This window comes from Penaeus chinensis, chromosome 43 (assembly GCF_019202785.1).
Source record: "Penaeus chinensis breed Huanghai No. 1 chromosome 43, ASM1920278v2, whole genome shotgun sequence".
In the NCBI taxonomy this organism is placed as follows: Eukaryota; Metazoa; Arthropoda; class Malacostraca; order Decapoda; family Penaeidae; genus Penaeus; species Penaeus chinensis.
Genome location: NC_061861.1, coordinates 2,192,279 through 2,208,845, shown reverse-complemented (window position 1 = coordinate 2,208,845; position 16,567 = coordinate 2,192,279). Strand labels below are relative to the sequence as shown.

The 16,567-nt window shown below is 36.1% G+C and overlaps 2 protein-coding genes across 2 annotated transcripts in view; both read left to right on the top strand.

Moving 5' to 3' along the window:
- LOC125048397 (venom protease-like) overlaps positions 1-2,352 on the top strand; it is a 10,493-nt gene extending 8,141 nt beyond the window's left edge. Inside the window, exon 5 of the mRNA XM_047647077.1 lies at positions 493-2,352. Within this exon, the coding sequence (XP_047503033.1) occupies positions 493-1,301 (809 nt within the window). The 3' untranslated portion in view covers positions 1,302-2,352. The remainder of the gene's footprint in view (positions 1-492) is intronic.
- Positions 2,353-6,234: 3,882 nt separating this feature from the next.
- Positions 6,235-13,471, top strand: LOC125024589. Its single transcript, XM_047612395.1, has 3 exons — positions 6,235-6,424; positions 10,319-10,452; positions 13,225-13,471. Exons 2-3 carry the CDS (start codon positions 10,327-10,329, stop codon positions 13,399-13,401), a joined length of 303 nt encoding a protein of 100 aa, XP_047468351.1. The 5' UTR covers positions 6,235-6,424; positions 10,319-10,326; the 3' UTR covers positions 13,402-13,471.
- The last annotated feature ends 3,096 nt before the right edge of the window (positions 13,472-16,567 follow it).

The window sequence follows — 16,567 nt, the reverse complement described above, 5'->3', positions numbered from 1 at the left end:
CCTACCTAACTTAACCTAAGTATCATTTATACAGGCAACTTATGTGAAATTCAAAGCCTTCTAAAATTACTCTTGAAATACCATTTGCTCTAAACTTATATTAAAATTTGCAATAATAATGAATTCTATGACAACAGCCATACTATATTGAGAACTGCCTAAGACAGGATCTATGGTTGACCACTAAAGATCCTACGCCGTACGATACTTACAGGTGTGAATGGTCGATATAAGGTTGTAGTGTATGGAAGACCAAGTCCAAGATATGCTTTAATCATGCTGTAATTTAGGCCTCCTGCATGTCTTAACATGTACATAAGCTGTATTTACCTCCTTAGGGATTCTATTAGTTTAAAAAAGTAAAGACGTTCTCCTCTTAAATATATTTATATCTTAAATTACATACTGTTTACAAGAATTACAGATGTTGCTTACAATATCACGTGTGCAAAATGACAAGCTTCTATAATCAATCACTTCATGTCCTTGCAGGTTCTTGTCACTGTGGACTGGTTACTAACGCCCGTATCATAGGGGGTCAAGAGATATCTCCTCACTACAAGTATCCTTGGCTTATTGGTATGCTTAGACCTAACAAATACGGTAACGAATTTTTCTGTGGCGGATCTATCATTAACAAGAACTATGTTCTAACTGCTGCACACTGTTTACTTGGTGATGACGATCTGCCTTTACCAGCAAAGGAATTTCAAGTGGGAATTGCCAACCACAATTTCAATTCTGAGGATGACGACATACAGGGTGTCACTCAGGCAGTGGATGTGAAAAGTTACATCATTCATGAGGATTACGTCCCTCAAGATCTTAATGATAACAACAAAGACATCGCTCTCCTGCTTTTGAAAAAGTCGCTGGATCTAACATCACACCCGCAAATTCAACCAGTGTGTCTGCCTTCTGACCCGAACAGGAAGTATGAGGGAGAGACTGGGACCGTGATAGGTTGGGGAGACACAAAGAACGGGAAGGGGGCCTATCCAGATGCTGCCAGGGAGGTCAATGTACCCATCAGGGACTGTAAACTTAAGGAAATAGCTGGTTCTCCAATCACCCCACAAATGATGTGTGCAGGGAGGAAGAAGTCAAAGAACAAGAGCGCAAAGGGTGCTTGTTTTGGCGATTCTGGCGGTCCTCTTTTCGTAAATGAAGATGGGAAATACACCCAGGTGGGAATTGTCTCCTTTGGGCGAAGTTGTTTCAAACAAACTGTGTATGCTCGAGTAACTGAGTTTCTTACTTGGATCAGTAATAACACTCCTAATGAGATTTACTGCCAGTAGTGTTACATGGTAAACGAACAGAGAGCATACATCTTCAGTGATATATGAGAGAGGTACTATGTTAAAATATAATGCGTATTTCATATGTCCAAATGATTTTGCACAAATGATTTGTATTCTCAAAAAAATTATGCAAAGTGTACTTTGAAGCACAACAGAATAACAATAAAGAAAAATAAAAAAACGAAGAATATATTAAGACAGCAAAGGTAAATGACTGAATGTTATTTATACCACCAGTTTATTAACTCTTCACATGTGTCCTCATGAAGCACAGATTCCCAAGAACCTCACTTGAAAAAAGTTTCCAGACAAGCTCCAGACACTACCAAGCAAGTCACCGTGGCCATCCACTAAGATAAATATCAAAATAGGCTTTTGACGTTTTGGCTTTTCATTGATAAACCCTGTATTTCCAAACACGTCTCGAGTTGGGAGAAGGTTAACATAATAATTTAGTTGGACAAAGAAGTTCATATGCATCTACTTGGTATTTTTAAAGCTCTCTCGTTGGCGAAAAAAAAAATGAAAAAGGTCTAAAACTTTGTCATTATTTTTTCCCCCTGTCAGAGCCAAGTGGAAGTAGTGACTTTTTTTTTTTGCAGTGTAATACTGAAGAAGAGACAGCAGCCCAAGGTTGTCCATCGACTGTAGGAGTCTTCAGAGATTATGAGAAATATTATTTATTGTTGTATTTGAAACAGGGTTCAATTAACATTCAGATACAGCTGGTATTTCGCTGAAATTCTATTAATTCTAATTCAGTAGCTACGGTAATGGACACGTTATGATATCAATCTTAATCTGTTCTATATCATATACCAATATCATCTTTTGCACGAGTACAACTGATACTATACTTTTGTTTTTTATTCATGTTCTTTGTATTTTGCTATATTTGTTGTTGTTATAGTAATTTAATATGTTACTAAATTTGTTTTACTATAAAACTAAATGCACCGTGTTTTCATTCCATTAGTGAACATGGAACATTTATTATGTTTGTGCATAAATTTGTACTGTTTTATTGCAAAACATCCATCTTAAAAGTCTACATATTTTATTAACACTCGCTATTAACCAGATGTATATTGACTAACTTGGTCAATATAACCAGTTAGAACACGTGCCTGACTTCTGCCGTTATCCAATTACAGAACGCGTTACTCCTGATCCGTGAAACTCGCAAGTGGACCTAATAACAAAAATAATCATTCTGTATCTATGTAATAATAAATTATGGCTTCCATAACATAGATAACACACGACAAAACCTGTTTTGAGAATTATATCGATGATAACAGACACATACATTATGTATATATATACGTATATAAATATTTATATATATATATATATTTTTTTTTTTTTTTTTTTTTTTTTTTTGAACAGCCATTTATTCCACTGCAGGACATAGGCCTCTCTCAATCCACCACTGAGATGTTATTTTGGCAGTACCATCCTTGCCTGATTGGATCAACCGCGATTCGGCGCGATAACGCTTGTGCCACGGCGGCGACTTTCACCTACGACAACTGCGATTCACCGAGAGATCGGCGCAGGCCTTTTTACGACTGCTGCGGAGAGGACCATGAGGGTCGGAGTCCGGTGCTCTAAGCACTGGACCATCACGGCAGTCATATATGTATATATATATACTCCGCAATAGGTTTGCCACTGTATGTGTGCGTGTGTGTGTGTATGTGTATGTGTATGTGTATGTGTATGTGTGTGTGTGTGTGTGTGTGTGTATGTGTGTGTGTGTGTGTGTGTGTATCTAGAGAGAGAGAGAGAGAGAGAGAGAGAGAGAGAGAGAGAGAGAGAGAGAGAGAGAGAGAGAGAGAGAGAGAGAGAGAGAGAGAGAGAGAGAGAGAGAGAGAGAGAGAGTGCGTCATGTTTTGTGATACACCTGTGCTAAGTAGGTTGCCCCATATGTGAGTGTGTGTGTGTTTGTGGTGAGATGGAATTACGCGTGAGGCAATTTACTCCCGCTGAATACACAGAACCAATAAGCAAGCCGTATATAATAAGCTTTAGTTAATGATGGATAATATAGAATCGATATCATAGCAATAACGAGATGATAATAACACGAGATGAAATACTGAAGTATCATCAGCAATTGCAGGACGGTGCAGTAATATGGACTGAATCTAGCTGCCGTAAACAGCCCAGTAAACTATACCGCCAACGTCAAAGGGCAACATGACTACCCTCCCCGCGTCGAAGGGAGCCAACCAAGGGCAGTCCCCGGTGCTTCCTCAGGCAGCTCGAGTTCTTAACCCCAGAGTAAACAGGTACTCTTGTCCCAGGGTAACGGGACCCCGGCACCACGTGTCAATGCTACCCACCTCCCCTTCGCCCATTATAATCGGCGCCCCTTCGACAGCTAAGGCCAAGGCTGCCCCTCTGTCCAGGGTAACGGCTTTTCAGCAACCCAGACATATCAAACATAACAGTATAACTAGTGAATACAGTGCAGACAGCAAACCGGATTATCAGGTTGGAAGGGAAAATAATGATTGCAATACATACAGTAAAGCAGTTCATTAGATTGACATAACAATAGTGTTGAATACCATCCTTTGCTTCATTGCTTCAAAGAGAGCATGGGCAAGGACGGTCTTTTGCGACAACATAAAAAATGCACAGCCCTGAGGAGACTAATCAGGTCTATTTTATTATATATTTATTGAACTAGAAAACAAAGGCCACCGAACATACTATGACCAATGACTGAACAATGAAAAAAAAAAAAAAAATAGTATTCACACGACAAATTGGTCACCAATTTGCACCTAGACACACCAGCGGACTACCATCAACAAACTGATTGACCAAGACATGATGCCTACTCAGAAACGGGAATAGATTCAACGCCCGAACTCCAAGCCCCGTCCGATCCCACACCCCTCTCCCCATGCCCAGTTCACCTACCAACCCATCCCTTCCGCATCCCCTTCCCCTGGAAGAACGCTATATCTTAAATCTTATGTCCAATCGCCAGTGGGGTATGTAACGCATCACCGGGCGCTTACAGTACTCGTCACCCACTCACCCCCTCTCTATTCCACGCCACCACAAGCGCCAACGGTCGTAATTAACATTCGAGAACGACCAAGGCGCAAGAAACGAGCGAGCACTCTCAGTCACACCAACAAGACGAGGAAGGTCTCGTCATCGTCGAAAGAGAAAAACACGAGTGGAGCGTCACACACCAAAAGCATTGCAAGGTGTAGAACGTAAAAGATAATATACTTTTACATTACAAGTTGTCATACTGATACATTTGAAAAAGAAGACGAATTTCCTGTTCATTTACTTAAAAAATACGGCGAATGTAAAAGCATAGAAAACAAAAATAACATGACCAGTTTCACGGTAACACTTAGAGGCAAAGATACAAGCAAACATTTCAATATGTTCTATTTTTCAAGCAAAGTATTCCACAACAAACATACAATAAAACCAGCTTGTTTGACAGCACCACACGTCAGCAAGTCTAACGGTCAAATAATGCAATTCAATCATAACAGAATACATCAAAGTACAAGTCTCACCTTCGAAGAAACTGAATGATGTTTAAACGGAGTAAAATATCGATATCCATTGTATTAATGAAACCTGGCGTCATAAAAAAAAATGTCAAGTACTTTTAATATTCGAAACTTTAGTGTTTATAGATGTGATACAGAGCGAAGTGAAGGAGTTTGCACATATACGTAAAATGCCCTTAAGAAGCTTTAGTTTTGCAATACAATTTTGCCTCGTGGTCCAAATAGTGTTTAATAGCGATGTCTTAATATTCAATGAGAATTTTTTTGTCTTGTCCTGTACTCCTACAGGATGGCCAAGTGAGACAGTATGCCATATAGAGAGCATTTTTAGGAACACATCTACGTGAACATTTTATTTTGAACCCAGTCCTTTCATGTTCTAGTGTTAGTCTCTCTCCGAACTGTCGTATCATAAGTAATTAATAGGCTACACATGCCACAGTACCTAGTTGTGCTGACAATTAGATAACGTCGAAAAATGACAGTGCGTCTTTAAGGAACTCGGCCAACTTTTTCAGGACTATTATTGCATTTAGTCTGCCATTCAACAGCAACACTTACCACTATTTACACATGCTACTATATCATTACGAGTATCCCATCCCTCTTGGCAACTTGACCTATAGATTTTCACCCTTATGACTCCACATCAATGTGTTTATAATGCCTTACAAAGCATTAAAGGGCTTATCCACGGCTGAAGTTTCAACACCATATTGTAATTTCAATGGAATGTGGAGTTTCTGTGAACTACCATTCCATATACCATACAACTATTAAAACCAGTACGGTGCGGTATGAATGATGTTCAGGTTTATCTTTTTAATTATACTTTTTTTTTTTTTTCAAAACCTGGCAGATGATAACTCTAACCTTTGTGACTCGATTTTCTTAGGACAATATAAATCTGCTATTACTATAGGCCAGCTGGTGTTTGCAAGCTATGATGGACTCCTTTTACCCTAATTAAGTCACTGGACGACTATTTGACATTAAATATGAAGTTAACAAACTACAATTCCTTATAAACTATAAAGCTAAGAAATATTTATCATTAAAGGGTGGGAATTCATGATGTTCTTCCCTCTCGTTTTACACTACCGTTGCTTGAAATCCGACTTTCCTTGTATTTAGATCTAGAATAAATATTTGGAAAAAAAAAAAAAAAAACTTTTGAGCTGCCATAATTACTTGGTAAATGTGGATTAGAATGTATTTTATATGTAACGAATGGTGATTCAACTGTTATATATACCTTCACAGATATTGTTGATATACATATGAAATATATTTTTACAGACTGTATGTTTCACTCAAATGTTGTTTAAACAAAAATAAATAAATAAATTATAGATTGCAATGTAAATATTTATATCTATTCTCCCTCACAACCAACACATGTATTTCATAGTAAACACAAACGGACGGGAATTAAGGATAAGAAGAAAAATAGGTCTAAAACCCCTATTAAAGAAGGAAGAAGAAGTAGATAAGAAAAAAAAAGGAGATTTGAGAGGAAAAAAATATAGTTGAAAACCCTGAGAAAGAAGAACGGAGTTACTGTTGGTAAGTATTGTCAGTATTTCCAAGTATTGTCAGTAATTCTTGTACTTTGTGTAAGTCCAGTAGAGGCGTTTTTAGTAGAAACTTTAAAGTGAAGACCAGCTAAGTATTATTTCATTATTCACTGTGTTAACTGAAAGTGCAGAGAAGTAACGATGTATCGGTAGACTTTTTATCTTTTTGAAGATAAATATTCATAACAAACCCACAGTGGCAGACCTTTAAACAACTAATTAGACTATATATAACGAGAGAGAAAAAAATGTTCTTATATATGGGTACATAATAAGAACACCTTAAAATAATTACCTTTACATGAAACCCTTTTAATTTCCATAATACAAGCCCCCCCTCCCTCCCTCCCCATCCAGCATAAATTAAATCATATGTGTTTGAGTTCTGCCTAACTTGTAATGAAAGACTATGATACTTATTACACTGTACTCACCTGAATTACATTCACAGTGATCCCTGTTGCCTCTGGGCATGTCAGTACTTTGATGAAGAGGTCAATAAACATTTATGCAAATTATTTGTTTATCAATGAAGGATTGAAAGTTACAGGTAGTTACATGTAGTATATTTCTATATTTAATAACTTTGTTATATTGAGTTTGTAGTGGAATTCCCATAAATGTTCATAAATTTTATTAATCTAATGATAATGTTTTTTTTTATATACAATGAATGCCTGTTGTCATACATGAAACAAACACATAGATGTAGAATTACTTCTACCAAATTGAAGTATACTTAAAAGGGGCACAATAGTAATAATGTTTCATTAACATATTTATATTCATTTAAGTGGATGGTTTCAAATAGCTTCATGGAAAAAACAATCCAATATCATTTGTGGGATCTTCTGACTCAGACACATATGCACAACAATATTTTCACTCTTTTTCGTCTTCTCTTTTATTTACTAAGCTTATTCATACCACACTAGTGTGCACCAATTCTCTCAAAAATTCTATAATTCACCACTGCTCTCCGGCATAAACATCTTGAATTTAAATTTAAAATTTCTTTATGTGCAAAAATTCCAGGCACCTGAGAAGTCTGTTTTCCAATTTTTAAATGCTTCTATGTATATATACTTAAAATCTTGATATGAGTGGCTCAGCAGCCTTAATTAACAGTTCAGGAGTTGGGTATGACTAGGGATGATTTCATTGGTTGGTTTGGCTGTTTCTGTATGGCCCACATTTTTTTTCCCATTGTACGTACTTATATAATTATTACTATAAATCAAGCAGAACTATATCCTCAATGCTTGCAAATGGGCAAAGCTGAGCAAACTTTCATTAAGTATATTCTGGTGAAATAGAGCTTTTCAAATCACCTACAGTCAGTTCATTGAAACAAAGTCCCTATATTATGGGTAGTTTCAAGGAAAGAACCAACTCAGTGTATTTTAAGTAAAGTTTTGTTGAAGTACTAATTCCAGCTGTTATATATAGAGATTATTACACAAATTTGCAAAGTACCTTTTGTTCTATCATAAGAACTTCAGATACATTAGAAATGGGGATACCTATTCCCATAAATTTCCCAAAGTATAGTTGAATTTTCCCAAAGCATTGTCAAATGTGTAAAATATCTGAGTTAAGACATTCCAGTCCTGATTAATGACGAGTCATTAGCATATAGTGATGTGAGAAATTTATGCCATTTTGTCACAAATTTAAAGAAAAGAGTAAAGTCCTCTTTAGTTTCTTTTAAGTTTTGTTTGAAAGAACCACTGTTATTTTACAAATATACCAAGGCTATTTTGCTTAGAAACAGTATTGAAGTTTAACCTAATGCCGACGGGTATGACATGTAGGAACGTGCTATGTCCACTGTGAGTACTTGTTTGATTGTTTTTACACATAGATGGCTACACTTGTACTAAGTCACCAATGAGCCAGTTTCGAGTACTGCCTGTCTCGCCCGTTTACGCCTTTCTTTGATTTACAAAATATTTTACGTTATCTTATTTTGCTGTTACTAATGTTAAAAAACATTATAATAATTATAATGTTTATAATAAGAATAACACCATTGATATTCATAGAACTAGTAAAAAAATACATTTTTTCCCACCATTTCAAATCAGGTACCGTCACAAGGTCTACTAATTGACTCCATTATGGCTAAGCACTAGCAGAGCCATCTATGGGGAGACATTTCACAAAAAAATATAGAAAATAGGCACAGCATTTTCCCAATTTTTTTTTCATTTTCCCTGGCGGCATTGGGTTAAAATATTTATAATGTTTAAACAAACAAATGTGCTAGATATCAAAGGTCATATAGCATAGATAAAAGTAAAGTTGTATTAGCTATTTCATATTTCAAATTTCCTCAACGATAATGTAATTCTTCAGAGTTCTCAAGATGTAGCTGAAATATTCCTAATCACTGCCTCCAGGGGACTTAGTATTGGAGTTAACAGATTTGAGTGACTGTAAAACTTCCAAAGAATTTATATACTTATTCCACTATTTTCTAACTATTTAGTTATTTTCCCCCTCTTATTTATAAGTATATAATGTAAATTTTTCTGATGCTGATAATATTGATATAGAAACACTTTTGCTACCTGTAACATTGTGCTGTGTTCTGCCATGTATGATGATGTGGCATTGAATGCTTTTATCATGTTGATGATTTTTATTAGGATTTAGCCTTTGATCTTGTATGTACAATCCATATATTATCGTAGGCTAGGGTACAATAGGATAGTGTAGGGTAGGGCAGGATAAGCAAGGTAAAATAAGGCAGGGTAAGGTAAGATAGAGCAGGGTAGGATAATGCAGGGTAAGGTAGCCTAGGTTTAGTTAGATTAGGGTAGGATACAGTAAGTTAGGGTAAGGCAGCATAGGATTGGATAAAATTAGAGAAGACAAAACAGAATACAGTAATGAATGGAATGGAGAAGAAAAAAAAAGAAAAGAAAAGGAGGGTAAGAAAAAGTAAGGTTAAGTATGGCAAGTTAGGATTAGATAAAGTCTAACCAAGCATTGTTTGATAAAGCGGCATCTGAAAGGCTGTGCAAGATATGTGCGGTTAGGGAAGGGAGATGAAATAAAAAAAATTTTCTTCCAGTTTCCTCATCTTCTCCTCCTTCTTCTCCTCCTCCTTCTTCTTCTTCTTCTTCTTCTTCTTCTTCTTCTTCTTCTTCTTCTAGTTTATTTCTTTTTTCTTAGACCGTAAGGTTTTTTGTCTGAATTGGCAAGTTCATCCATTCGCTCCTTCCTTCCTTGGCTTACTGATACACTTACATATACTTCCTTTAGAAAGTATAAATAGGATACAGTTTCAGAATAGAATAAGGAGTCATTGATCTTGTGTTTCAGAAATAGTGTTTAGATGATAATAGGATATAATGTACCACTTAAATGCATAATATTACAGGAGCAATTCTGTGCACTAGCTCTAAATAATGATAATAATAATGATGATAATAATAATGATAATCAGTGAATAGATTAGTTATTAGTTTGCATTTATTCAAGTCTGAATATGAAAGTATAGTAAAATTCCTGAATATAGATTGAATAAAATACATTACACATATAAGTTTTATCTGCATCTATCTGTGTATATCTATTATTGTCTATTTATCTTTCTATCTATATCTTTTTATCTGTCTATTTATCTTTCTATCTATATCTTTTTATCTGTCTATTTATCTTTCTATCTATATCTTTTTATCTGTCAATATATCAGAGTATTTGTATATATGGTTACCAATTTATGTCTATTAATATAATCTATGAATCAGTCTATCAATATAATTACAAATATATATACATAATATGAATAATACACATTCACAGTCTGATGTATTAAACCCCTGAGACAGAAACGAGTCGAGTCAGTGTGTAATGCATGCATGTTGCCTTCCAGATACCGTCATGGGGAAAAACAGGTTACATACAAAGCAGCCAATCAAATCGGGCAACCCCATCTACAAGAGAGCGGGAGCACTTCCAGGCAAAGCCAAAGCAAAAACGAAGCCAGTCAAAACGAACCTCCGCGAAGTGAGTGTCTTGGGGTGTCTGTTAGTTTTGAAGAAGAATTTAAGTTAAGTGATTTCATTACGACTATTATCTTCATCTTCATCATCTTTATTATTAATATCTTTTACCCCCTAATCTCTTGCTTGTTGTCATGGGAGGGTCTTATGAGATGGAGACTGGAGCCCAGTGTAGGGGATCACCCCTAGCTTGGACCTCAGCTCTTGCCACAACTAATTTGACATGGTCATTTCATCTCCCTCTTTCCTTTTCCTTCTTTTCTTCAACCCCTTCTTCCGTCCACTTTCTAAAGTGTGAGAGTTGTGCTGAAAGGATGAAAGGATGGTTTTGTATCCGTCATGAATGGCCTCCTGTAGTCATGGGCACAGCATTCCCTCGGTTAATTGCCTATCCCATAACCTTCATGGGGACCCTGAGGGGTAGACCATTTCTTCTCCCCATTTATTTCAGGCTCTCCATGGCCAGTAATGAAGATTTTTTACTCTTTATTAGTAGCATCATCAACTAGCCTATGTAAATTTGATTTCATTGGTTTCCTAATCCCTGCCTCTCCTTTGACCACGGCTCCAACCATTGATACTAATACCTCTTCCTCGACGTTTGAATGATCCACCCTGGTCAATACTCAACCTTCAGAATACACCCCTTCCCCTTTTCCAACATCCTACACTCCATCCCTTATTGCACAGTCTTCTTTTTTGTCTACCTCTACACTTGTTATTACTCTTCATCCTTATTGTCCTCCTCCCAACAGTACTACCTCTCTCCTTAATACCCGATCTTCCTCCCGCCCTCGTTCTTCTACTGCTCTCCACCTCTGCAAACCTTTTGAGTACCTTTTTTGGCCCAGCCAAGTGGGATTGATTCTTTGTGATTCCCCCTACATCCCCATACTCTGACAATACCCCTCTTCCACAGTGTCTCCAAAAACAAGTAGGCAAAGTTTCCTTTTGCACATGCTCACATACCTCATCGACTATGATGCAGTGGCAGTCCAGTGCTATTCTATTGCTCCCAGAGGCCAATCATACACCAATATTGCCAAGATTAGTTTCTGTTGACAGGACTTCCCCCATGAAGTTTATATTGCTTATAGTGTCTTGCCCTGTCTGACCATATCAACCCCTTACCTATCAATGTCAGAAATGTTGGCATTTTGGTCACCCAGCCAAACACTGTTGCTCCACAGCCTGGTGCCCTCTATGTGCCCAAACTGGTCATGACTTTTCAAATTGCTTTGCTTAGTCATACAGGTTTGTTAATTGTGGTGGCTCCGATAATGTATTTTATAGGAGCTACATTGCCTATATCCTCAAAGCTGAGGTAGCAGTTCTCAGATTCAAACTAGCCCTACATGAGGCCAGACAAGAAGCATGCCAACAAGGTTTTTCTCTTTCTAGCTATTCCAAAACTGTACTTCATTCTGCTCCCCTCCCATCTTCTCATGAAGTCTCCGCATATTCTCCAGTAACTCATCTCTCTATTCCAAACCATCCTATCTCTGCTCCAACTCTTCCCCAGTCAAATTCCTTTTCCAATCTAAATCTAGATACTCAAATCTCTACCACTTCCCTGGTGCCTACCCTTCCTCTTTTTCACTCGACCTGTCGCACCAGACATTCTAAAAGTTCTACCCCATCTTCTCCTACCACATCCTCTCCTACACCCACTTCTCCCTCAGCTCCTCAGACATCTATTCCCTCTTCCCTTCCACATAAGAATTTTTTTTTTTTTTCTCTGACCTCCCCACCCAACAACCATTTCTACCCATATTATCCTTTGATTGTTTCATAATGACTCATACAGTTTTACTTTCCCTTCCTCAGACACCTACTCTTGATTTGATCTGATCACCTTTACCTTTAACCACTTTCCTTTTTACAAATCACCACCATATTCCATTTGCTCCCATTTCACTACCATTCTATCCCAAAGTTCTACAACCTTTGACATCTAACACATCTTATCCTGATCGTTAACTCATTTCCACCCTTTTTGCCACAATACTTTACCATATGACCTTTGATGTTTAGCACATTTATTTCTTCAAACTATTACCCATTAATATCTATTTTCTACCATTAGTAGTACCAATAGCAGCAGCATTAGTAGTAATAGTAGTAGTAGTAGTAGTAGTAGTAGTAGTAGCAGCAACAGCATTAGTAGTACCAGTAGTAGCAACAGCAGCAGCAGCAACATTAGCAGCAACAGTAGTACCAGCAGCAGCAGTAGGTGGCAGTAGTAGTAGCAGTAGCATGACTAGCAGCAGCAATAGTAACAGCTGCCACAGAAGTAGCAACAGCACCAGCATTAGTAGTAGCATTAGTAGTAAAGAAAATATTTTACAGGCAGGTTTCATGGTCTGTGTTGAATAAATTCTGACAAACAAGTGATAAAGTTAAGCCTAACAGAAAAATAAGGAGGAATGTGAAAATCCTGTGTGTGAAAATACTGCAAGATATGAAATTTCTTCAACTAAAATATAAAGCAAGAAAACTAAGATTACTGAAAACATAGAAGATGGAAATTAACCATTATGTGTATTTACAGTAATTAGAAACTAGGCATATTTTGATTGAGTTAAAGGCAAGAACATTATTAATTACCTATAATCCATTTCAGTGTTGTCTACACATTCCAATTTGAATCATGGTAAATTCTTCTTTTCCAAAATAAGTACATAATACAGCATTTTACTAAATTGCCATTTCAGTTCTATTCTATAAAACAATTTAGAAAAAGCATCATCCCCCACCCCCCTCCCCTATTCTCCAGTTAAAGATAAAGAACGAAGAAGCCATAAAGTCGTTGGACAAGAAAGTGGACTCCTTCCGCCAAGCTGTGAGCGACAGCCAAAAGAAGCCTAAGGAGGAACGGCCACCAAGACCCACAGCAGAAGACCCACCAGAAGTGAATATGGAAGAAGCAGCCGAGGAATTGTCAAAATTGTGACGGGAAATTAGTCAGCTGTTTATTTTCCTCATAAGTCGCCCTAAGATACAGAATATATCATAGGAGTTATTAGTGTTGTTTCTTTAGCCTTAATTTTGAAAATTGTGTATTTTTTCAGACATTGATATAAAAAAATTCAAAACCCAGAACTTCTGAAAATGGTGATATGCATTTGTGAACTGTGAACTTTAATGTTTGTTCTACAACTTTTTCATTGTACAGAAATTTCTTTAGTACCATAATCCAGGATTCATTTTCTTTTGACTTTTTGTACCACTGACTTGTACTGAAATAATAGCTGGAAGAAAATAAAAAACAGATGATTTACTTTTTTTTTTTTTTTCTACTGAACAATATTTGTGTTTTCCATAATGGTGGATTTTCTGGAAGTATTATCCTATGATGCCTGGAATGTGCACTCACCACTATGACACTACGGTATCAGTTACTTGACCTACCTGATACCTGATACCATGTTGTTCCCCTTTGCTTGAACTTTTTTTTTTTTTTTTTATGTTACTATTACTATTATCACTAGTGTCATCATTGTAATTATATGGACACATGCATATGCACACAATGACGATCACACGCACACACACACTCCCTACACGCACACACACTCCCTACACGCACACACACACACACACTCCCTACATACATACACACACACACACACACACACACACACACACACACACACACACACACACACACACACACACACACACACACACACACACACACACCTTACATACTTTGCCAATTCTTCACTGATGTGCATACTCTATGAGGGTGTGTGTACTTATAAAACATAGAGCAATAGATACATAGGCTATACACAATGTACCATATATTTAGCATTCTGGGCAGAATGGTGCATATTATCAGTTTCTGGATAAAGCACCTCCATTACTGAGGAACTTCCCACAGCAAATACAATATACTTGTGCAGTCACAATTTTAACATTTTCATGAAGATTAGAGGACCATGGAGAACATAAAATCTCATATTTGGAATTTTAAACCTTGATGAAGTATATGGAGAGGAGAGATCAGTCTCATAGCAATATTGACCAACTACTCTACCCCATTCAAGAAATTGTAGCAAAGAAATAAACTGGAACTGCCATAAGTGGATGAGAAGAATAAACAAGTGGTTGTGTTAATGGTGTTAATAATGCCAACAATAATGATAATGAAATTTTAAAAACAATAACCATGTCATAAATAATAGCTTAACAATATTGTCATCAATGATATATTAAAACACAACTATAAGAATAACACTAGCAGTAGTATAATAATTAGAAGTAGTAGTAATAGTAATATAATGATAATTAATAATAATAATAATGATAATAATTTTGATGTTTAGTATATTTATTTCTTGTAACCATTAACCAAAATAATATTTGTAGTAGCAGAAGAAATTTAATAATAATAATAAAAACTACAAAAATAACAGTGATAATCATCATGATTGATACTGAGCACAGTAATAGGAGAAGCAAAACAAGAAACAAAGAAAAATAAAGATAAGACGATCTGTCAAGAAATGGAATCACTGAACTAAGATAAAAGTCAAATGTATTTTTTTTTTTTTCTAATATTTTACTAGCTTTTATTTGTATATGAAAAGACAGAATAACCTAAAACATCAAAAACCTTAACCCTAAAGCACTTCCAGTGGTGCCCACTTAGCATATGTAAAATGACAACCGTCAAGCTGGTTAACTAGGTGATCTAACACAAAAGCAGTACGAATTGACTGTTCTTGGCTCTTTCTGGAAAAAAGCTATATGGTTTTCATTGGCCCACCCCATTACCATCTGGTCCAGCCCTAAATGTGAACCTAGTTTTCATTAAAGTGCAATTGATAGTCATTATTTTTTTAAGAAATAATAATGCAACTTTTCTCCATCATTCCTCTGTAACGATATGGCCACAAAGAATATAATCTTTTACACAGTACTGTTCAAAAATTGGCTTCGGTATCACTAGTATGCTAATATTTTACTATTATCGTTCTTGTTACTCGTAGAAAGATTTCAGGAAGTTTATATTCCCCTTTCCATTGAAAGTGATACCAATATAAATGTCAAATAAACTATAACGTTCATAAAAGAGGCCACTAAACCATAGTGCCGTATGACCTTGAAGTGTAACACATTAATTTCATGTAACCAATTTCTAAAGCCTAAACTATAATTGTAAGAATGAAAAAGAGAAAAGATATATATATATATATATATATATATATATATTTATATATATATATATATATATATATATGTGTGTGTGTGTGTGTATAATATGTATGTATATATTATATATATAATTTTATCAGGAAGAGTAACACCAGCGTAGCTACGAACATCTTTTTATTTTCAAACGTTTCGAAGTTTTCTAAACTTCATCTTCAGTGCTAGAAAACAGAAAAAGAACCATAAATATAAGCAGAAATTGCAAGAAATTACAACATAGAATAAATAATTGGTTACAAACAAAGCAAAACAGGCTATACAAGCAGTAAAGGGAATGAGGGTTGTTTAGAAGAAGCTAACGTTGAACTAGGGAAACAAGGATAATGGTAAACAGAGTGATTATTAATAGATCAGAATTCAACAATAAAATAGGTAGAAGTTTTAAAACAGGCTCTAAATTAAATTGAAAATTGGAAAGAGAACAGTAAACATTGTTAAGAAACACGAAAACAAAACAAAACATAAGACCACTATTATTAAAACTTACATAGAGATATATGCAGTTATTGGGTATGTAATGGGAAGGCAGTTGTTGTATTGTTTAGGTCTGGTTTCATCCTTGAGATAAACAAGAATTCCAAGGTGATGAGGTTAAGTCTGTTAGAGGTAGAGGACAGAATGTGAAAATCAGATTGTGTGAGTGGATGTCCAGTGGAATAGCAGTGTTCTCTGATGGCAGAATGTGATGGTGAACTGAGCAGAATACCTGTACGGTAAGACTTACCCATATGCTCCAAAATACGGTGTTGTAGAGAGCGTGTGGTACTACCCACATATCGAGAGTTACATCTCGAACAATTAAATTGGTAAACAACACTGGATTTTAGTGCAAATGGTAAAGGCTCGGATTTATTCAAAAGAGAACGCATAGTGGTAGTTGTCTTGAAAATGAATTTGAA